General features: G+C 50.7%; 1 protein-coding gene across 2 annotated transcripts in view; it reads left to right on the plus strand.

Moving 5' to 3' along the window:
* Positions 1–593: 593 nt before the first annotated feature.
* The window catches only part of LOC140384837 (uncharacterized), a 57,778-nt gene continuing 34,898 nt past the window's right edge, over positions 594–23,473 (plus strand). For both annotated transcript variants that reach the window (XR_011933165.1, XM_072466796.1), the window contains exon 1: positions 594–814. Coding sequence is in view for 1 of the 2 variants with exons in the window: in XM_072466796.1 (XP_072322897.1) it covers positions 674–814 (141 nt within the window). In the remaining variant the exon portion in view is untranslated. The remainder of the gene's footprint in view (positions 815–23,473) is intronic.

The raw sequence follows: 23,473 nt of genomic DNA on the forward strand, positions 1-23,473 counted from the left end.
TTGTTCTTACAGAATGCGCGAGCATGGGTTTCATGGGCCGAATGGCCTCTGTCGATGCATAGTCTTGCAGGTTACAGAACATCCTCATTGAATTTAATGATTATCTTACATTTATGGTGCTTGGTTTTGGATTTCCTCACAAATCGAAATAATCAAACCCCTTCGTCATTTTGAAGAGCTTTAAAGCGCCCCTGAGCTTTCTCTTCTCCAGAGAAAAGAGCCCCAGGCTGTCCCGTGTTCTCTGATATGTGTAACTTTTTAGTGCTGGTACAATCCATGTGAATTCCTTTTGCACCTTAACATGCGTTTTGTGGTATGGAGGCCAGAAGTTGTTTTAGTTTGCAAGTAAGGAAAGCCGCATTGTATGAAGTGTTAACTTTTTTTTTTAAGAAGCTTAAACTTTGCAAAGGAGGAATTTTTAAAAATGGGAAGATAATTGCAAAACCGTTCCAACTGAAAGTATTTGAACATGTTTTTAGAGAAATCGAAACATTAGAAGAAATATTCATACCATAAATTCAAAACAATCTTTGGTTGAAACTTGAAATTAGAAACACTGGTCCTGTCATGTTTACCTGCATTCATAAGACTGCCAGGAGTCACAGTGGCGGCTCGAGCCCGGCACTCCAGAACTTTCCAGCCCCTCGAACAGGCACCAAACGGCCATGTGTCAATGCTCTTCCGTTATCGGGGGCCGGGTGGGATGTCGTCCAGCGATAGCAAATCTGAGTCTAACCCGCGCAAAGTGCCGGTGTCGCGGTTCTTCGCCAAACTGTCGGCGCTGATGGAGAGGCCGGAGGTGCGAGCTCTGAACGTGAGTAAAACCAGCCCCGCTCCATCTCCTGTCACTATAGCAACGGGGCCCAGTGCGCACGGCGGCCCGCAGCGCAGCTGGGCCCTCATCGCCGGCGCAGCTGTCAGCCTTTCATTATTCACACGGGGGGCGTCGTGCCTGACTCTATAGGACCCCCTGCAGTTCCCACCCGTAGCTTTGCGGTTCTGCCACGTCCAGGCGCTGAGCCGGCAACCCCCACCCCAAAGTTAGTAATTTTAACGTTTAGAAATTCGTATAGAAATTTAAACAGAAACAGAAAATACTGGACAATCTCAGCAGGTCTGACAGCGTCTGTGGAGAGAGAACGGAGTTAACGTTTCGAGTCTGGATGACGTTTTGTCAAAGCCGAAATAATAGAAATTAAAATTGAGTTATGGTGTCAGACGTATGGGATAACTCCATGGATACCCCTGCCACAAACAGCGAGTTGGATTGTCGTAAACCACGGTTGGCTTAACGCTCTCCATCCATATGGTCTCACACCAAAGGTAGTAAGAGATGACGATTCCCTCAAAGGAGCTTAACTTTACTTTACCTCAAAAGTCGATCTGGGTCCTAGTCCCTGGTTCACAACTGTGAGATTGGCATTGGTGAAAAAAGCTGAAATCGTTTTTAAACAGCTATGAGACAGCTTTTTGTATGCCAGTTGCACCTCAGGGCTTTAGTTTTTTAAAAGCATAATCTTAACACCAACACTTTTTTTGTACGTTTCTGAGGAAATACTGGGGTAAATGGTGGAAGGATTCCGGAGCTGATCATCAGCCTGTTGGGCCGCTTTATGAAGGTTCATTCGATGACTGTGGTAAACCACTGTAATGTATAATACGTGTATTCTGGTAAATGGCCACTGTATTATGTGTAGTATGGCAAACCACTGCCGATGGCTCCGCCTCCCCTCGGGCCGGTATAAATGTGGCTGGTCTCCCCCTCTGATCCAGTTCGGGATCAGCGGCCAGGAGGCTTTCTGTTTTTGTATTAAAGCCTCAGTTACGTTCACCACTTGTCGTGTGTTCATTGATGGCATATCAATTTAATACACTAAACATAAATATGAATTCGTCACTCAAGCCTGATTGCCTGGAGCTGGACCCATAGGCAGCCGACGCCACTGCAACATTCGAGCACTGGCTAAGCTGCTTTGAAGCGTACCTCGGATCCTTCACCGAACACTTCACCGACCTCCAAAAGAAGCAGATCCTCCATGCATGGGTGAGCCTGCAAGTCTTTTTTCTCATCAGGGACGCACCCTCGTATATGGAGGTGATAATGCTGCTGAAGGGTCACTATGTTAAGTCTGTGAACAAGGTGTATGCTAGCCACCTTCTCGCCACAAGACGACGACGCCCTGGGGAATCATGAGCAGAATTCCTGCGTGCGTTGCGGGTACTCTGCCGGAACTGTGACTGCCAGGCGCTATCGGCTACCCAACACGATGAGCTGTTGGTCAGGGACGCTTATGTTGCAGGCATGAAATCAAACTACATCCGCCAGCGATTGCTAGAAGGGGGTACACTCAGCCTCCCAGGGACAGTGCAGCTCTCAAACTTGCTGGAGGTGGCCTTCCAGAACATAGAGGCCTACACCTCTGACCGCGCGGCACCCTCGTGGACGTCGCCATCATCCGACCCGGGCGTGGCGCCAACGCCGGAAGCCCAAAGTGCTTCTTTTGCGGCCAGGGTAATCATCCCAGACAACGCTGCCCTGCACGGAATGCGACTTGCAACGGGTGTGAGAGGAAGGGACACTTTGCGAAAGCTTGCCACGCCCAATCTCTCCCTAAAGCTTCTATGCCCAGCAGCGCTGCCTGCTGCCTGTCGGGGCCGCCCCCAGCTGCCGCGCCACCCGCCATGTGCGATCCGTGGGTGCCGCCATCTTCGCCGCCATCTGCGATTTCGGCTGCCAAGTGCAACACATGGGGGCCGCCATCTTAATGCCATTTTGTGCTTCAACTGCCACGCGCAACCCATGGGGGCCGCCATCTTTGATGCCATCTCTGATGCCACCCACCACGCGTGACCCATGGGGCCGCCACCTTGGGACCACTCCGCAGCCTCCCGGGAGCCCTGCTCACCCGCTCGTACGCTGGCCGCCGCTACTTCCGACCGGCCTACCCATCACCTTCCGAAGCTCGCCTCCATCACGCTCGACTAGTCCCGGCCTCATCACCTCACCAATCTATGATGACCGTCCGGATCAACGGGCACCAGATACGGTAAGGCACTGCTCCCTCCCAATCTTACCCGTGACTCAGAAAATCTCGCGGGCTTCCGGATCACATGCAGTAGTAATCCGGGGGTACTGTGTCGCGACCCTTACTGTACAAGGCGTAGAGTACACTAACTTCAAACTCTACGTCCTTCCCCATCTCTGCCCTGCCCTGTTACTGTGACTCGACTTCCAGTGCCACCTCCAGAGCCTTACTTTAAAGTTCGGCGGACCCCTGCCCCCCCTCACCGTCTAGCCTCGCGACCCTTAAGGTAGCTCCACCCTCGCTCTTCGCTAACCTCACCCCGGACTGTAAGCCCGTCGTTACTAGGAGCAGACATACAGTGCCCAGGATAGGACCTTTATCAGATCGGAGGTCCAGCGACTCCTACGAGAGGGGATCATTTAGGCTATTAACAACCCCTGGAGAGCCCAAGTCGTGGTCGTCAAGACTGGGGAAAAGCACTGGATGGTCATCGACTACAGTCAGACCATCAACCGGTACACGCAGCTCGACGCTTACCCCCCCCCCCCCGCATATCTGACATGGCCAGTCAGGTTGCGCAGTATCGAGTCTCCTCCACAGTTGACTTGAAGTCCGCGTACCACCAGCTCCCTATCCGCCCGGAGGACAGCCAATACATTGCCTTCGAGGCAGATGGCCGCCTCTACCACTTCCTCAGGGTCCCCTTCGGCGTCACCAATGGGGCCTCTATCTTCCAACGGGAAATGGACCGAATGGTTGACCAGTACGGGCTGCGGGCCACATTCACGTACTTAGATAATGTCACCATCTGCGGCCATGACCAGCAGGACCATGACGAAAACCTCCGGCACTTCCTCCACGCCGCTAAACTCCTGAACCTCACCTACAATAAGGAAAAATGCGTTTTCCGCACAACCCGCCAAGCCATCCTTGACTACGTTGTGGAAAGCGGAGTCCTAGGGCCTGACCCCGACCGCATGCCCCTCCTGGAACTCCCCCACCCCCACTGCCCAAGGCCCTGAAGTGATGCCTGGGGTTCAACTCCTACAATGCCCAGTGGGTCCCCAATTACGCGGACAAGGCTCGTCCACTTATTAAATCCACCATTTCTCCCCTGACGGCTGAGGCCCGCCTGGCTTTCAACCGCATCAAGGCAGATATTGCCAAAGCCACGATGCACGCTGTGGACGAGTCCATTCCATTCCAGGTGGAAAGCGATGCATTGGACTTTGCCCTGGCCGCTACCCTCAACCAGGGGGGCGTGCCCGTGGCTTTCTTCTTCCGTACCCTCCATGCCTCCGAGATTCGACACTCCTCCATCGAAAAGGAAGCCCAAGCCATTGTAGAAGCTGTGCGACATTGGAGGCATTACCTTGCCAGTAGGCGATTCAGTCTCGTTACTGACCAGTGGTCGGTTGCCTTCATGTTTAACAATACACAGCGGGGCAAGATAAAGAACGACAAGATTCTGAGGTGGAGGATTGCGCTCTCCACCTATAATTACGATATCTTGTATCGACCTGGGAAGCTCAATGAGCCCTCAGATGCCCTATCCTGCGGTACATGTGCTAGCGCACAAGTAGACCGGGTTTGGGCACTCCACAACGACCTCTGTCACCCGGGGTTCACCCGTTTTTGTCACTTTATCAAGGCTCGTAACCTGCCTTACTCCATCGAGGAGGTCAGGACCATGACCAGGGACTGCCAGGTCTGCGCGGAGTGCAAACCGGACTTCTATCAGCCAGACAATGCGCACCTGGTGAAGGCCTCTCGCCCCTTTGAGCGCCTCAGCATTGACTTCAAAGGGCCCCTCCCCTCCATTGACCGTAACGTGTACTTCCTCAACATTGTTGACGAATACTCAAGATTCCCTTTTGCCATCCCATGCTCTGACATGACCTCCGCCACCGTCATCAAGGCCCTGCACAGTCTTTTCACTCTGTTCGGGTTCCCCACCTACATGCATAGCGATTGGGGTTCCTCCTTCATGAGCGACGAGTTGCGTCAGTTCCTGCTTAGCAAGGGCATCGCCTCCAGCAGAACGACCAGCTACAACCCCCGGGGCAACGGACAGGTGGAGAGGGAGAACGCGACGGTCTGGAAGGCCGTCCTCCTGGCCCTACGGTCTAGAAGTCTCGCAGTCTCCCACTGGCAGGAGGTCCTCTCCGATGCGCTCCACTCCAACTGGTCGCTCCTGTGCACTACCACCAACGAGACCCCTCACGAACGTATGTTTGCCTTCCCCAGGAAGTCCACCGCCGGGGTCTCGCTCCTGGCTGACAGTCCCAGGGCCTGTCCTCCTCCGGAAGCATGCGGGGAGTCATAAATCGGATCCGCTTGTCGAGAAGGACACCGTCTCCCTTCGTGATTTGGCACCTTCAGATTCCCCAGCGACCATCACCACCACCCCCAACCCTACACCGTCCCCCCCCACCTCTCCCCACTTACCTCAAGAACTGGCACCCGCAGGCCCACCGGCAACCATCACCACCACCCCTGCTCATACACCCCCCCCCCCCCCCCCCCCCCCCCCCCCCCCACTCCATCGTCTCAACAACTGGGTGAAGAAGAGGACAACACGCTCCCGGTCGCACAGGTCTCGACACCGGTGCCCACACCACAGCCGGGACACGGCGGAAGGTCAAGGCCCCCGACAGACTTGATCTTTAAGTCCACTTCACCCCTGTTGCTAACTTTTGCCTTAATTTAATTGCTCTCTTTTATCACCTTTGCTCTTGAGTCGCCAGGTATCCTTATGATACCGCCACGTGGTTCAAGTCCGAGTAATGATCAATAATCCAATACACCGCATAGTAAGATTTAAATCAAAGCACATTTATTATACACAGTAATCACTACTCATGCATAAATTCTACGTCTAAACTACTTCTACGACTAACAGGCCAATACTTAACCTGGAACTGGCCCACCAGGTCAGGGAAACGAATGGCCTTTCGTTCGGGTTCTGAGCCTGCGGGATTCGAAGTTGGTACGGATTGGTAGCTAGGAGCGCCTATCTCGTAGCAAGCATTGAAGTAAGACTTACTGGATATCAGCGGTGGCTGGACCGGTCACTGTCAAGGGTTGGTTCGCGTTGCTGAGTGACCCGGTCCAGAAGAGAAGCAGAGGGGCGATTTGAACTTGGGCTTGATTCTTATAGTCCCCAGGGGCTTCCCGCCTTTCGGGGCGGACCCTGTACCGGGTTCCAAGTGATTGGACTTTGTCCCAATCACTTGGTTCGATTTTCTCCAATGCTGGAGCGGTTCCCTGATCGATGGGCGGTCTTGAGGTGGTCATTCACCTTCCATTGTGTAGGCTTCTGCTGGCGCCAAAGAGTCTGGTTTGGCTTTATGTGTCTAAATGGTGCTCATTGTTCCCGGGGATTGCTCATTAATATGCATATGGCTGGTGTTTTGTTATGCTGATGGTTGCTGGTATCGATCTTGTCTGGCCTTTCCAGAGGTAAATACAAACTCAACCTGCAGCTGCTCATTTGTGTCCTGTTGGCTGACTTTCCCATCAGCCTTTGCCGTTCGCCATTTTAAATCGGGAGTTAGCCATTCTAAATCAGGAGTTAGCCATTTTCTGGCTACATTCCCTCCTTGTGATCCTAATGCGAAGCGTGAAGGATCACATAACTATGTTGCTTTCCATTCCCTGACCTGGGGGGGACACTTCCTTCATGGCCTCTGCACTGACCACAGCTATGTAAAAACATTTTAACTAACGCTATGTCAAACAGGGACATGCATTACAAAACAATAAACTGTGAACCTCTAACTATTCTTAATACACTACACTCACTTAAACATTTCATTATCCGAGACTTCCGGGTGCGGCGATGACCAGCTAAGTCGCACGTTTCGGCAGCTCCCGGTGGAACGGACTTTTGGGCTCTTGATACGAGCCCCAACGGCAATTTTAACGGCTAAAAACACTGTGCGGTAAACCAGAAGGGAATTCCCCCTGGACACGGATGGAAAAAGGAGAGGAAAGTGGCCGGATTGCAACGGATCCTTTGGAACAGCGGCAAGGAAGGCAAGCAAAAACCAAGATGGCGTCGGAAGGTGGCAGTTTCACATGGGGCCCTGAACAACAAGAGTTCTTGAAATGCTGCGTGGAAGAGATAAAAAAGGAAATGAAGAAAGAGCTGTTGGCCCCGATACTACAGGCGATCGAAGGGCTAAAGGAGGAACAAAAGACCCAGGAGCGGGAGCTTCGGGTCGTGAAGGCGAAGGCAGCCGAGAATGAGGACGATATACAGGGCCTGGTGGTGAAGACGGAGATACAGGAGGCACATCAGAAACGATGTGTGGAAAGGTTGGAGGCACTGGAAAACAACGCAAGGAGGAACAACCTGAGGATTCTTGGTCTTCCTGAAGGTGTGGAGGGAGCGGACGTCGGGGCATATGTGAGCACGATGCTGCACTCGTTAATGGGAGCGGAGGCCCCGGCTGGTCCGTTGGAGGTGGAGGGAGCATACCGAGTTATGGCGCGAGGACCGAGAGCGGGAGAAATTCCCAGAGCCATAGTGGTGAGATTCCTCCGTTTTAAGGATAGAGAAATGGTCCTTAGAAGGGCGAAGAAAACTCGGAGCAGTAAATGGGAGAACGCGGTGATCCGCGTTTATCAAGACTGGAGTGCGGAGGTGGCGAGAAGGAGGGCGAGCTTTAATCGGGCCAAGGCGGTGCTTCATAAAAAGAAGATAAAATTCGGAATGTTGCAACCAGCAAGACTGTGGGTCACATATCGAGGGAGGCACCACTACTTTGAGACGGCGGATGAAGCGTGGACTTTTATTGTGGAAGAAAAACTGGAATGAGTGGGTTATTAAAAAGAACGTTTGGACAAAGTGGTGGGGCGAATGTGGGGGGCAAAGAGGGGTTTATGTTCTAATCCTGCGGAGTGGTAACTTTTCTCCCTCCCACAGGTGGTGATGGGGGGAGGTGGGGAGGGAGAGGAGATGGGGCGTTGGCCATGGGGGGCGGGGCCAAGGGAGAAGCGCGGGCTTGGCTCCCGCGCTATGATAATTATGGCGGGAATAGAGAAGCAGGAAGGAGGGGGCGTCGCACGGTGCGAGCCGTGGTCACGGGGGGAAGCCGAAGTCAGCCAGAGCTTGCTGACTTCTGGGAGCAACATGGGGGGAGTAATTACGCTAGCGGGGGGTCTAGCGGGGGGGGTGGGAGGGGGGAATTACTGGGTTGCTGCTGCTGGGGAAAGGGGGGAGCGGGTACGGGAGAGGATGGGCGGGGGGGCACCGCCTGGGGGAGATACAGCTGTGTGGGAACTGGGTGAGAAGCTGGAAAAAGGTGATGGCTAATCGACAAGGGGGGGGGTGGGAAGTCCCCCAACTCGGCTGATCACGTGGAACGTGAGAGGGCTGAACGGGCCGATAAAGAGGGCACGGGTACTTGCACACCTTAAGAAACTTAAAGCAGATGTGGTTATGTTACAGGAAACGCACCTGAAACTGATAGACCAGGTTAGGCTGCGCAAAGGATGGGTGGGGCAGGTGTTCCATTCGGGGCTAGATGCGAAAAACAGGGGGGTGGCTATATTAGTGGGGAAGCGGGTAATGTTCGAGGCAAAGACTATAGTGGCGGATAACGGGGGCAGATACGTGATGGTGAGTGGCAAACTACAGGGAGAGACGGTGGTTTTGGTAAACGTATATGCCCCGAACTGGGATGATGCCAATTTTATGAGGCGGATGCTAGGACGCATTCCGGACCTAGAGACGGGAAAGCTGATAATGGGGGGAGACTTTAATACGGTGTTGGAACCAGGGCTGGATAGGTCGAAGTCCAGGACTGGAAGGAGGCCGGCAGCAGCCAAGGTGCTTAAAGATTTTATGGAGCAGATGGGAGGTGTAGACCCGTGGAGATTTAGTAGACCTAGGAGTAAGGAGTTCTCGTTTTTCTCCTATGTCCATAAAGTCTACTCGCGTATAGACTTTTTTGTGCTGGGTAGGGCATTGATCCCGAAGGTGAGGGGAACGGAGTATACGGCTATAGCCATTTCGGATCACGCCCCACACTGGGTGGACTTGGAGATAGGGGAGGAAACAGGAGGGCGCCCACCCTGGAGAATGGACATGGGACTAATGGCGGATGAGGGTGTGTGTCTAAGGGTGAGGGGGTGTATTGAAAAGTACTTGGAACTCAATGATAATGGGGAGGTCCAGGTGGGAGTGGTCTGGGAGGCGTTGAAGGCGGTGGTTAGGGGGGAGCTGATATCAATAAGGGCACATAAAGGGAAGCAGGAGAGTAAGGAACGGGAGCGGTTGCTGCAAGAACTTTTGAGGGTGGACAGACAATATGCGGAAGCACCGGAGGAGGGATTGTACAGGGAAAGGCAAAGGCTGCATGTGGAATTTGACTTGCTGACTACAGGCACTGCAGAGGCACAATGGAGGAAGGCACAGGGTGTACAGTATGAATATGGGGAGAAGGCGAGCAGGTTGCTGGCACACCAATTGAGGAAAAGGGGAGCAGCGAGGGAAATAGGGGGAGTGAGGGACGAGGAAGGAGAGATGGAGCGGGGAGCGGAGAGAGTGAATGGAGTGTTTAAGACATTTTATAAAAAATTATATGAAGCTCAACCCCCGGATGGGAGGGAGAGAATGATGGACTTTTTGGATCGGCTGGAAATTCCCAAGGTGAAAGAGCAGGAAAGGGTGGGACTGGGAGCACAGATCGAGGTAGAAGAAGTGGTGAAAGGAATTAGGAGCATGCAGACGGGAAAGGCCCCGGGACCGGATGGATTCCCAGTCGAATTCTATAGAAAATATTTGGACTTGCTTGCCCCGGTACTGACGAGGACCTTTAATGAGGCAAAGGAAAGGGGACAACTGCCCCCGACTATGTCTGAAGCAACGATATCGCTTCTCTTAAAGAAGGAAAAGGACCCGCTACAATGCGGGTCCTACAGACCAATTTCCCTCCTAAATCTAGATGCCAAGGTCCTGGCCAAGGTAATGGCAATGAGAATAGAGGAATGTGTCCCGGGGGTGGTCCACGAGGACCAAACTGGGTTTGTGAAGGGGAGACAGCTGAACACGAATATACGGAGGTTGTTAGGGGTAATGATGATGGCCCCACCAGAGGGAGAAACAGAGATAGTAGTGGCGATGGATGCCGAGAAAGCATTTGATAGAGTGGAATGGGATTATTTGTGGGAGGTGTTGAGGAGATTTGGTTTTGGAGAGGGGTATGTTAGATGGGTGCAGCTATTGTATAGGGCCCCAGTGGCGAGCGTGGTCACGAATGGACGGGGATCGGCATATTTTTGGCTCCATAGAGGGACAAGGCAGGGATGCCCTCTGTCCCCATTATTGTTTGCACTGGCGATTGAGCCCCTGGCGATAGCGTTGAGGGGTTCCAAGAAGTGGAGGGGAGTACTTGGGGGAGGAGAAGAACACCGGGTATCTTTGTATGCGGACGATTTGCTACTATATGTGGCGGATCCGGCGGAGGGGATGCCAGAAATAATGCGGATACTTGGGGAGTTTGGGGATTTTTCAGGGTATAAATTGAACATGGGGAAAAGTGAGTTGTTTGTGGTGCATCCAGGGGAGCAGAGTAGAGAAATAGAGGACCTACCGTTGAGGAAGGTAACAAGAGACTTTCGTTACCTGGGGATCCAGATAGCTAAGAATTGGGGCACATTGCACAGGTTAAATTTAACGCGGTTGGTGGAACAGATGGAGGAAGATTTCAAGAGATGGGATATGGTAGCCCTGTCAATGGCAGGGAGGGTGCAGGCGGTTAAGATGGTGGTCCTCCCGAGATTCCTCTTTGTGTTTCAGTGCCTCCCGGTGGTGATCACGAAGGCTTTTTTTAAAAGGATTGAAAAGAGTATCATGGGTTTTGTCTGGGCCGGGAAGACCCCGAGATTGAGGAAGGGATTCTTACAGCGTAGCAGGGATAGGGGGGGGCTGGCACTACCGAGCCTAAGTGAGTATTATTGGGCCGCTAATATTTCAATGGTGAGTAAGTGGATGGGAGAGGAGGAGGGAGCGGCGTGGAAGAGATTAGAGAGGGCGTCCTGTAGGGGGACTAGCCTACAGGCTATGGTGACAGCCCCATTGCCGTTCTCACCGAGGAACTACACCACAAGCCCGGTGGTGGTGGCTACACTGAAGATTTGGGGACAGTGGAGACGGCATAGGGGAAGGACTGGAGCCTTGGGGGGTCCCCGATAAGAAACAACCATAGGTTTGCCCCGGGGGGAATGGATGGGGGATATGGAATGTGGCAAAGAGCAGGAATAACGCAACTGCAAGATCTGTTTGTGGATGGGAAGTTCGCGAGTCTGGGAGCGCTGACCGAGAAATATGGGTTGCCCCAAGGGAATGCATTCAGGTATATGCAACTGAGGGCTTTGGCGAGGCAACAGGTGAGGGAATTCCCGCAGCTCCCGACACAAGAGGTGCAGGACAGAGTGATCTCAAAGACATGGGTGGGGGATGGTAAGGTGTCAGATATATATAGGGAAATGAGGGACGAAGGGGAGACTATGGTAGATGAACTAAAAGGGAAATGGGAAGAAGAGCTGGGGGAGGAGATCGAGGAGGGGCTGTGGGCAGATGCCCTAAGTAGGGTAAACTCGTCGTCCTCGTGTGCCAGGCTAAGCCTGATTCAGTTTAAGGTATTACACAGGGCGCATATGACTGGAGCGCGGCTCAGTAAATTTTTTGGGGTGGAGGATAGGTGTGCGAGGTGCTCAAGAAGCCCAGCGAATCATACCCATATGTATTGGTCATGCCCGGCACTACGGGGGTTTTGGATGGGGGTGACAAAGGTGCTTTCAAAAGTAGTGGGGGTCCGGGTCGAACCAAGCTGGGGGTTGGCTATATTTTCAATAAAATATTTAATTTAAAAAAAAAAAAACATTTCATTATCCTACCTTCCTCAATCATGCAACAAAATCATAGCATTTCACACACAGTCTTTCATGGCTTGGCAGTCAAGCTCAGGATCATACAATTCGCTCATGAACAGTTCTTTACATTTCTTTATTTACAATAAACGCAAGTGAATGCACTTTATTATAGATCGCGGGGGTCGGGGGTCTGGTCGTATCCGAACATAGGGGATCTGATCCTATATACCGGGGTTCGAGCGCGGTAGGCTCTCCTCCATTTCCGTAGACGCATAGTCTGCATAATGCAGCAGAGTATCGCTAATGCTAGTAAAGTTTCTATTACATAGGACAGGGAGTACCAGGTTATAAACCTGGCACACCAGGATGATGTGGTGTCGCTGATGACTGGGCTCTGGGTACTGCGGGGAAGTGAAACATTAACGGCTGGGGGGCTTGAAGTCATGGGGTTCGCGTTCGCGCGCAACCAAATGTCCATAATCATGAGGGTGATCCATATGAAGGAAGTCCTCATGGCTCTTCTCTTTCCTTTTCTTTCTTCTCTTCTCCGGTCCTGGAGCTTCTGGAGTTCTGTGGAAACAAGCATAGTGTCTGTAACTATCTTTGTTTAATATCTCGTACGATAGTGTGTCTGTCCTGTAGTGCCAATTACTCCCTTTATAATTGGTCACTAGGTGTGACTCCCTCATTTTTTTTCAAAAATCGAATTTTAGGACAAGACACACTTCCCAATAATGAACCAGTGCGAGCCGTCTCGCAGACTGTACAATTTACCATCCAAATGTTTCAGGATGTAAATAGCATGTGGATGGCAACCTAAGGGTTACCTAAAGCAAAACAAAACTTTTGGAACTGAAAGTGCCAAAATGAGGTGTGTATGGGCCATGACGGGTAATAGTTGGATGGAGTCCCCGGGTAGGACGGCTACCAATGCCGTATCTCTCCTACCCGAGCGTAGTTGACCAGAGGGGGGTTCCCAGGCAGGGCGGGTCCCAAGCCGTTTCTCCACTGCCTGAGCAACCGACAAGAAGGGACAGAAAATGTAGTCATCGTGGTGGGGCTGCCGTAGTGGTTCTTTCCTTCGAACCAGAAGGGCAGTTACGAACGGGCGTCTGGTTCCTTAACCAGGCTCTGCAGACAAACTCTCAGAGGTTTCTGCTGAACTAGTGTCTGGCAGTGGTGAGTCTCTGTAGGCAAGTCCTCAGAGGTTTCGGCCGAATAGGCGTGGGGCAGTGAGAAAAAATTCTCCTGTCAGACATACAACATTTAACAAACGTACAAACAACATAAAACATTCTGCAGGTTCCATCAGAAAGGACAACACTTCTCCCAAGCGGTTCCTTTTAAAACATCATCTGGACACCTCAGTTCTCGTTTGCGAACAGGGTCACAAAGGGGTTCTCGGTTTGGGAGTCAGACCCAAGGTCGTCCTCTTCTCCCGGGTGCCAAACTCTTGAGCGTATGAGGGCTGAAAGGGCTGCATGGTGTGAGGTGGGGTTGCTCTCGTCGTTGTGGACGAGTCTGAACGAGTTATCTCGGTGCCAGTAATTGGTGTCTAGCTGTGTGGGGACAAAATCGGGGTCGTCAGCATTGCGCTGGTCAAGGAGACACAGCCTGAGTGAGTGAGACACAGACAAAGTGAGAATTTGGTAATTTGGTGCAGTGAGGTAATTCGGTGAAGAGTGGGATAAGGTGCTTTTTCCCGACTGTTTTGTTCTCTCTCTTTCTTCGGGCCTAATTTTGGGAGCCGTTCGGAGGAGGAGGAGCAGTCTCTGTGAGTATAAAAAACCTAACGGTAACTTCCTGTTTTCCAGTTTTTTTTTCCAAAAGTGATGTCAGAGGGAAGCTGTGATCTGATTGGTTGATAGCAAATCTGCCCCAAATGTTTTTAAAATCACAGCTAAACCCGTAAACTTAAATTAAACTAATTAATTAATTAGTGATGGCTGGTCAGGTGATGTGCTTGAGCTGCTTGATGTGGGAGCTGGCAGATCCCATTGCGAGCTGCAGCGACCACATCTGCAGTAAGTGTTGGCTGCTCGAAGACCTCCGGCTCAGAGTTGATGAGCTGGAGTCTGAGCTTCAAACACTGAGGCACATCCGGGAGGGGGAGACTTACCTGGACACTGGTTTCAGGAGGCAGTCACACCTGTCAGAGTAAGTAGTTTAAATCCTGCCAGTGGCCAGGGACAGCAGGGTGTGACTGCAAGTCAGGCAGGTAAAGGGAACCAGCAGTCAGGAACTCAGGAGCCTCAGCCCTTGACCCTGTCCAACAGGTATGAGGCACTTGCTCCCTGTGTGGATGGCGAACAGGGCTGCAGGAAGGATGAGTCAGCTGACCAAAGCACCATGGTTCAGCAGGCCATTCAAGGGGAGGGAGTAAATAGGCAAGTTGTAGTTGTAGGGGATTCTATTATCAGGGGGATAGATAGTATCCTATGTGAGCAGGATAAAGAGTCCCGCATGGTATGTTGTTTGCCCGGTGCTAGGGTGCGGGACATCTCTGACCGGCTTGAAAGGATACTGGAGAGGGAGGGGGAGGATCCAGTTGTTGTGGTCCATGTCGGTACCAACAACATAGGCAAGTCTAGAAAAGAGGACCTGTTTAGAGATTATAAAAAGCTAGGATTCAAATTAAAAAACAGGTCCTCAAGGGTCATAATCTCCGGATTACTGCCCGAGTCACGTGCAAATTGGCATAAGGAGGCAAGAATAAGGGAAGTTAACACGTGGCTGAAGAGTGGTGTGGGAAAGAGGGGTTCCTTTTCATGGGACACTGGCATCAGTTTTGGGACAGAGGGGACCTATACCGTTGGGATGGTCTCCACCTGAACCAAGCTGGGACCAGTGTTCTGGCGAAAAGAGTAAATAGGGTGGTCAATAGGACTTTAAACTAGAGATTGGGGGGGAAGGGAAAGTCAGGGAACCAAGAGGTGAAGTAATCAGTGGGAAGCGTAGCTGCTTAGGAATACAAAAAAGCACGAAAAGACAGAACTCAGGAGAGGTTACGATAGTCCCATCCCACAAAATATGACACAGTGTATGGAAAGGCTCAGTAAACCAAGGTCCACCACACTAAGAAAACAAAAAGGGACGGTCAATAGAGAATTAAAGGTGCTATATTTAAATGCGCGCAGTGTACGGAACAAGGTAGATGAGCTTGTGGCCCAGATTGTGACTGGCAGGTATGATGTGGTAGGCATCACAGAGACATGGTTGCAGGGGGTTCAGGACTGGCATTTAAACATCCAGGGATTCACAACCTATCGAAAAGACAGAGAGGTGGGCAGAGGGGGCGGGGTTGCCTTGTTAATTAGGAATGAAATTAAATCAATAGCACTAAACGACATAGGGTCAGATGATGTGGAGTCTGTGTGGGTAGAGTTGAGGAACCACAAAGGCAAAAAAAAATAATGGGAGTTATGTACAGGCCTCCTAACAGTGGTCAGGACAAGGGGCACAAAATGCACCACAAAATAGAAAGTGCATGTCAGAAAGGCAAGGTCACAGTGATCATGGGGGACTTCAATATGCAGGTGGACTGGGTAAATAATGCTGCCAGTGGACCCAAGGAAAGGGAATTCATTGAATATTTACAGGAGGGCTTTTTGGAACAGCTTGTGATGGAGCCCACGTGGGGACAGGCCATTCTGGATTTAGTGTTATGTAATGAGCCAGACTTGATTAAAGATCTTAAAGTAAGGGAACACTTAGGAGGCAGTGATCATAATATGGTAGAATTCAATCTCCAATTTGAAAGAAAGAAGGTAGAATCAGATGTAAAGGTGTGACAGTTAAATAAAGGTAACTACAGGGGCATGAGGGAGGAACTGACGAAAATCGACTGGGAGCAGAGCCTAGTGGGAAAGACAGTAGAACAGCAATGGCAGGAGTTTCTGGGAGTAATTGAGGACACAGTACAGAGGTTCATCCCAAAGAAAAGAAAGGTTATCAGAGGGGGGATTAGGCAGCCATGGCTGACAAAGGAAGTTAGGGAATGCATCAAAGCAAAAGAGAAAGCCTATAATGTGGCAAAGAGTAGTGGGAAGTCAGAAGATTGGGAAGGCTACAAAAACAAACAGAGGATAACAAAGAGAGAAATAAGGAAAGAGAGGATCAATTATGAAGGTAGGCTAGCCAGTAACATTAGGAATGATAGTAATAGTTTCTTTAAATACATTAAAAACAAACAGGAGGCAAAAGTAGACATTGGGCTGCTCCAAAATGACGCTGGTAATCTAGTGATGGGAGACAAGGAAATAGCTGAGGAATTAAATAAGTACTTTGCTTCGGTCTTCACAGTAGAAGAAATTAGTAATATCCCAACAATTCAGGAGAGTCAGGGGGCAGAGTTGAATATGGTAGCCATCACAAAGGAGAAAGTGCTAGAGAAACTAAGAGGTCTAAAAATTGATAAATCTCCGGGCCCAGACGGGCTACATCCGAGAGTTCTAAAGGCGATAGCTGAAGAAATAGTGGAGGCGTTAGTTATGATCTTTCAAAAGTCACTGGAGTCAGAGAAAGTACCAGAGGATTGGAAAATCGCTGTTGTAACCCCCCTGTTCAAGAAGGGAACAAGGAAAAAGATGGAAAATTATAGGCCAATTAGCCTAACCTCGGTTGTTGGCAAGATTCTAGAATCCATTGTTAAGGAAGAGATTTCTAAATTCTTGGACGTGCAGGGTCGGATTAGGACAAGTCAGCATGGATTTAATAAGGGGAGGTCGTGCCTGACAAACCTGTTAGAGTTCTTTGAAGAGATAACAAATCAGTTAGATCAAGGAAAGCCAATGGATGTTATCTATCTTGACTTCCAAAAGGCCTCTGATAAGGTGCCTCACGGGAGACTGCTGAGTAAAATAAGGGCCCATGGTATTCGAGGCAAGGTACTACCATGGATTGACAATTGACTGTCAGGCAGAAGGCAGAGAGTTGGGATAAAAGGTTCTTTTTCGGAATGGCAACCGGTGACGAGTGGTGTCCCGCAGGGTTCAGTGTTGGGGCCACAGCTGTTCTCTTTCTATATTAACGATCTAGATGACGGGACTGGGGGCATTCTGGCTAAGTTTGCCGATGATACAAAGATAGGTGGAGGGGCAGGTAGTATGGAGGAGGTGGGAAGGCTGCAGAAAGATTTCGACAGTTTAGGAGAGTGGTCCAAGAAATGGCTGATGAAATTCAACGTGGGCAAGTGCGAGGTCTTGCACTTTGGAAAAAAGAATAGAGGCATGGACTATTTTCTAAACGGTGACAAAATTCATAATGCTGAAGTGCAAAGGGACTTGGGAGTCCTAGTCCAGGATTCTCTAAAGGTAAACTTGCAGGTTGAGTCCGTAATTAAGAAAGCAAATGCAATGTTGTCATTTATCTCAAGAGGATTGGAATATAAAAGCAGGGATGTACTTCTGAAGCTTTATAAAGCATTAGTTAGGCCCCATTTAGAATACTGTGAGCAATTTTGGGCCCCACATCTCAGGAAGGACATACTGGCACTGGAGCGGGTCCAGCGGAGATTCACACGGATGATCCCAGGAATGGTAGGCCTAACATACGATGAACGTCTGAGGATCCTGGGATTATATTCATTGGAGTTTAGGAGGTTGAGGGGAGATCTAATAGAAACCTACAAGATAATGAATGGCTTAGATAGGGTGGACGTAGGGAAGTTGTTTCCATTAGCAGGGGAGACTAGGACTCGGGGGCACAGCCTTAGAATAACAGGGAGTCACTTTAGAACAGAGATGAGGAGAAATTTCTTCAGCCAGAGAGTGGTGGGTCTGTGGAATTCATTGCCACAGAGGGCGGTGGAGGCCGGGACGTTGAGTGTCTTTAAGACAGAAGTTGATAAATTCTAGATTTCTCGAGGAATTAAGGGCTATGGAGAGAGAGCGGGTAAATGGAGTTGAAATCAGCCATGATTGAATGGTGGAATGGACTCGATGGGCCGCATGGCCTTACTTCCGCTCCTATGTCTTATGGTTCGGTGGTCGGTGGTGGGGTTTATTTAGGAAAGTGATCATGAAGGGATCACTTGGATCGTAGTCTGAATCGCTGGGTGTGGGTCCTGTTGCATGGGGATAGTAGGGAGGCCTTCTGTGGCTATCGTCCGAGTCACAGTCGCTGTCTCTGCTGCTGCAGTCTGTGGGCGTTCCGGGGCAGAGTATATATTGCGGGTGGGGTCGAGTCCGTGGCTGGGCTGGACGTGGTGGGGGTTGGTAGGGTTACGTTGGCTGTGGGCGGGGTGTGGTGTGCTGCGTCGAGCATGACGTGGTGTGCGTGGTTCGACTGTGTTCCATATGCCTTCAGCTGGTTTATATGGAACCACGCGGTCTTACCGTTGGGGTACTTTATTTTATAAACGGAAGGGCTTACTTTATCCGCAATGGAATACGGACCCGAGTATTTTGGTGACAGGAATATGCTGGGGTTATATACAGAGAGCATCACTTGCTGTCCGATACTGTACTCAGTCGCATGCACTGTCTTGTCGAAACAAGCCTTGCTCTGTTTCTTTCTGGTGCCCAAGTTTACTGAGGCTGCTAGCTGAGCCGTTTTAACATTTTCTACTAATTGTTCTACTGCTTTCTCATGTGTGAGGGCCGTCACTTCGGGGCTGGTCAAATCCAAACCTAACAAATACTCTCTGCCTTTCATGGGGCGTCCGGTCATGAGAGTGTGTGGGGTGTAACCTGTGGAGGTGGAAATTGTGTTACGTATAAACATCAGCGCAAAAGGGAGAACTGAGTCCCAAGTGGTGGTGTTCTGCTGGACCATTTTTCTGAGGGTGGATTTTAGGGTCCGATTCATGCGCTCCACGATACCACTCTGTGGGTGGTATGCTATGTGGAATTTTTGGGTGATGCCAAATATCGTGAGGACGTTCTGCATGACGCGTCCCGTAAAATGGGAACCTTGGTCTGATTCAATGCTGCGGGGGATTCCCCATCTTGTAAAGATGTGGTGGGTCAAAATCTTGGCTGTGGTTTTTGCAGTGTTTGTGCGGGCTGGGAATGCTTCCACACATCTTGTAAATGTGTCAATTACCACAAGTACATATTTATAGCCTTCCTGCAAGGGGGCAATGGTCCTATAAAATCGATCTGGAGGTTAGTCCAGGGGCCATTAACGGGTCGGGTGTGGCTGAGTTGAGCCTTTTTGGCATATCTGTCCAGATTATTCTGGGCACAGATAAGACAATTCTCTATGTAATGGTTTACATCTTCTTTCAAATTCGGCCACCAACAAAGCTGCTTGAGATGGGCTGTAGTGGGATCGATTCCCTGATGTCCATGACTGTCATGGAACAAGCAAATCAATTGATTCCTGTCCTGTTCAGGGACCACATAAAGGGTGTCTTTTAACACCGCACCGTCACGTGTGGTCAGTGCATTTCTAAATCTCTCATAGGGAGCTGGATAGTTGCCTTTTACAATCTCCCTGAGATTGGTGTCCTGCTTCTGGGCCTCCACTAGATCCTCGATCTATGTCTGTGAGACCTGAACTGCACTCACTGGTGCGCTTTTGGGGGGTGTCCAACAATATCCATGCCGGGAACCTGCTTTAGCCAGTGCGTCGGCTTTCACATTTCCAGGGGGGGAGGAACGATGGTGACTGCGGACTTTGATTATCCCAAACGTCCTGTTCTGGGCTCGCTCTAAAATGTGACGGAGCAATGGGGCTGAGGGGAGGGGTTTTCCGTCTGCGGAAACAAATCCTCTTGCTTTCCACAGGGGCAGAAATTCCGTGAGGCTGTTGCAGACATATAGGCTGTCCGAGTATATGTCTGCCGGGCTGGGGAAGGAATCTGGGTGTTCAACTATATACGCGATGGCCGCGAGCTCTGCTGCCTGCGCGCCTAAGTGTCCGGGTAGTTTTAACGATATTTCCTCGAGGGCGCGTCCCTGCGCGTCCTCGACATAGATACCGCAACCTGTTATGCGCTTCCCATCCAAGACTGTGGAAGATCCATCCACATAGATCTTTATGGGCTCACACGTGTCCGTGTGCTGGGGGCTCTGGTTTGAACTATCTATCTTTCTGGGGGGTGTTTTAGCGATAAAGGGGCCTGTATTGTGGTGTGGAGAGATAATTTCACATTCATGGGGGGTTCCGGGGTACTGTAAATTGTCGGCTAAATAGGTGTGCGTCTTTGTCCGTTTAACAGTGATGTCCCGTCCCTGCAAGAGAAGGGTCCATCTCGCTGCTCGAATCTGACTAACTGTACCGTCCTTGAGTCGTCCGTCCAATAAAGGTTGGGTGGGGGTGTGCTCGGTGAGAATTGTGATGGGGTTCAGTCCGGTAATATATGAAAAATACTGGACTGCCCAAAATACTGCGAGCAGGTGCCTCTCACAGGCTGAAAATCCCTGCTCCACAGCATCTAAAAGTCTGGAGGCGCAAGCTGCGGGCCTTAACTGGTCCTGCAGTTCTGGAGGAGCACGGCTGAGGTCGCTACCTCTATGGCGTAAGGGGAAAGTGGGTCTGGAACTTGTAGTGCGGGGGCTGCTATGAGTGCCTGTTTTAAAGAGTCCACAGCATCCGTATGCTGCGGAAGCCATTCCCTGGGGGCTCCTTTCTTTAGGAGGTCTGAGAGGGGTGCTGCCTTGCTGGCGAAACCATCAATGTGGTTTCGGCAGTAGCCAACCAGTCCTAAAAACGATCGGACGGCTGAAACGTTCTGGGGAAGGGGCAATTTAGCAATCAAGTCAATCCTTTTATGCTCGATCTCACGTTTACCGTGCGTGATAATTGTTCCCAAAGATATCACCTTTTCTTCCAAAATCAGGGCCTTTTTGGGGTTGACTTTACAACCGATTGAGTGTAATAGTTCCAGGAGTTTGGACAGAAGCTCAATGTGCTCTTCCTTGGTGTCTGTCTGCAATAGTAGGTCGTCTACATACTGAACCAGACATTCGGGGCGAGAGAATTTGGCTAAACCATTTGCCAGCTGTCGGTGGAAAATGGAGGGGGAGTTGTGGAATCCTTGTGGCAGGCATGTCCACGTGTACTGCTGTGCTTTAAAGGTGAAGGCAAATTTGTACTGGCACGCCTTTGCCAATGGAATGGACCAGAATCCATTACTGACGTCCAAAACCGTAAAGAATCGGGAATTGAGTCCCTGCTTGAGCATGGTCTTGGGACTTGTTGCTACTCTGGGGGCTGCTGCGGGGGTGACTTTGTTGAGTTCCCGGTAATCGATGGTCAGTCGCCATGATCCATCGGGCTTTCTCACTGGCCAAATCGGGGCTTTATTAGTGGAGGCTACTGATCTAAGTACGCCCTGCTCTAATAAGCTTTCTATTACCTTGGAGATTTCTCCCTCTGCGTTTTGGGGAATTCCGTACTGTTTTGGGGGTCTAGGGTCAGGTCCTGTTACATGTACGGAGCCAGTCATCCATCCACAGTCGTGCTTGTGGGTCGCGAATGCTGCCCTGTTCTTTTGCAGAACTGCCCTAACCTGCTTGTCCGTACTAAGCGTGGTCGGGTTGAACCAAAATTTGCCTACGGCGCTAATTTTGTTCATGTACTCTCCTATGTTGAGCGTTGCGGGGGCTCTTGCAGACATTGCCATTTTCGAGACACACTGGTTGACTGGATCAAATGAAAGATTGTGGGAATTCATGAAGTCTATTCCCAGAATGTGTTCTGCTGCGTGGGGCAGGTCAACTAAAACCACGGGGTGTTTGGTGATGATGTTGCCGATTTGAATGGGTACAGGAGCTGTGATGTGTCCCTGCTGTGAGTGGCCTGTAAAGCCGCTGAGGGTGATAGTGGCTGTAGTGGGCCACGTGTCTTTTTGAAACTGGGTGGAGGAATTTATTGTGGTGCGGGACCCTCCTGTGTCCCAGAGAAATTCGATGGGCTGTCCCTGAATTTTTGCTGCAACTACCGGTCATCCAGACCTATCCCAAAGGGTGCCACAGACCCAACTGGGGGAGCCCGTACACCGTCAGTCCGTTCCGGTCAAGTCCGTCTGATCTGAACGGGCGCTAACGCTATGAATGGGCTCTGTCTTTTTCTTACTCAGAGTGCCCGTCTGCTGGGCTCTCTGTGGCTTTTTAGGGGCATTGCACTTTCTTGCGAAGTGTCCCAACTGTCCACACTTGTAACACTCCTGTGACTTGGGTGGGGGGGCTGTTCTTTCCCTCATTCACCCATGCGGGGTCGTGGTGGATTTTTACTGCCTGCATATCTGCGCCGGCCTGCTTTTCCTCGGTATTCTTAACTGAGGGTTTACTTTGAACAGATTGCTCCAAAGTGCGGGACAATCTTTTCACTACCCACTTCTCATTATGGGCCTCCTCTGAGGGATCATAACTCGCGCGGGCTTTCTGTCCTGTTTCTGTGGCATGGGAGGTAAGAGTGCGGGTCCATTTGGCCATGTTGTCTGGGGACAAATGGGCACGGTCTAAGTCTCCAAAGACTGCTGCAAAGTGGATCCACAGGCGTCCAGCGAACGCTGTGGGGTGCTCGGATTTCTTTTGCCTACATTTGTTGAGGCCATCTACGGGGTCACCTTGGTTATACCCGATCGCATCCAGGATTGCGGTATGCATTTCTGCAAGGGTGCCTCCTCCTACATTCTGTGGGTCGGGAAGGGCTGCTGCTACCAACGGATCTAAACTTAAAACTGTGAGCTTTACCTGCTCTCTCTCATCCAGGCCGTACATGGTCGCCTGATGTTTAACTGTGGCAAAGAAATGGTGGGGGTCTGAGGTGGGGAGGAACGGTGTGATCTTACCGCACGCGTCCCGTAATTGGGTCACTGTTAAGGGGGTGGAATATAGAAATTCCGCATCGTCCGATGTGGCTGTGCGGTGGGTGGTTACAGGGTTCATTGGAGCGTGAACTATCTGCTGTGTGGGGGGTTGGGGCGCTTTTCCCTTTGTGGCTTTCCCTGCGCACATGTTCCCTGAACACATCTCTGTGCTGTTTCATTCAATTCTTCCCAATCAGGGCCGTCTTCCTGATCTAATCTTTCTCCAAAGGTTTCTTGAAAACCTTTTTGAACAGAAAGCAGTGATTGCAGCTCTGCAATCTGCTTCCGGCACTTTGCGTGATCTAATGTGCTTTGTCTTTGTTCTGTGGTGGCAGCATGGAGTGCTCTTAATGCTGCCTTGAGGTCACTACACTGTTTTTGTAATGCCTCTACCTGTTTTTCCGTTTCTTCTCGTACCAGGACTGCACGTTGCGTGTCCTGATAGGCCTTTTCGTATTGAGACTGGAAGCTGCTTAAGTGCGCCAGACAAGTCTGGTGAGCCCTTTTGGCATCATCCACCTCTACATCTTTTGCTGCCAACTTCCTTCTCAAGTCTAAATTCTCCTTTTCTACCTCGCTTACATCGACCTTACTTATCCGATGTATGCCCTCAACTTCTTACCGGAGCATCCGAACAACCTCCTCTGTGCCTCGCAATTGTGCCAAGCAGGGCACGATTGCCATCAGCTTGCGAGCTTTCCCTAAGCTCTTTTTGTGGATCTCGCTCAGGTTCTCCCACCAAATATGTCCTATACTCCCGGGACCTGATTCCTCGTTGTCACAGAATTCATTCCAAAGGGGCCAT

Source organism: Scyliorhinus torazame, chromosome 10 (assembly GCF_047496885.1).
Source record: "Scyliorhinus torazame isolate Kashiwa2021f chromosome 10, sScyTor2.1, whole genome shotgun sequence".
NCBI lineage: Eukaryota > Metazoa > Chordata > Chondrichthyes > Carcharhiniformes > Scyliorhinidae > Scyliorhinus > Scyliorhinus torazame.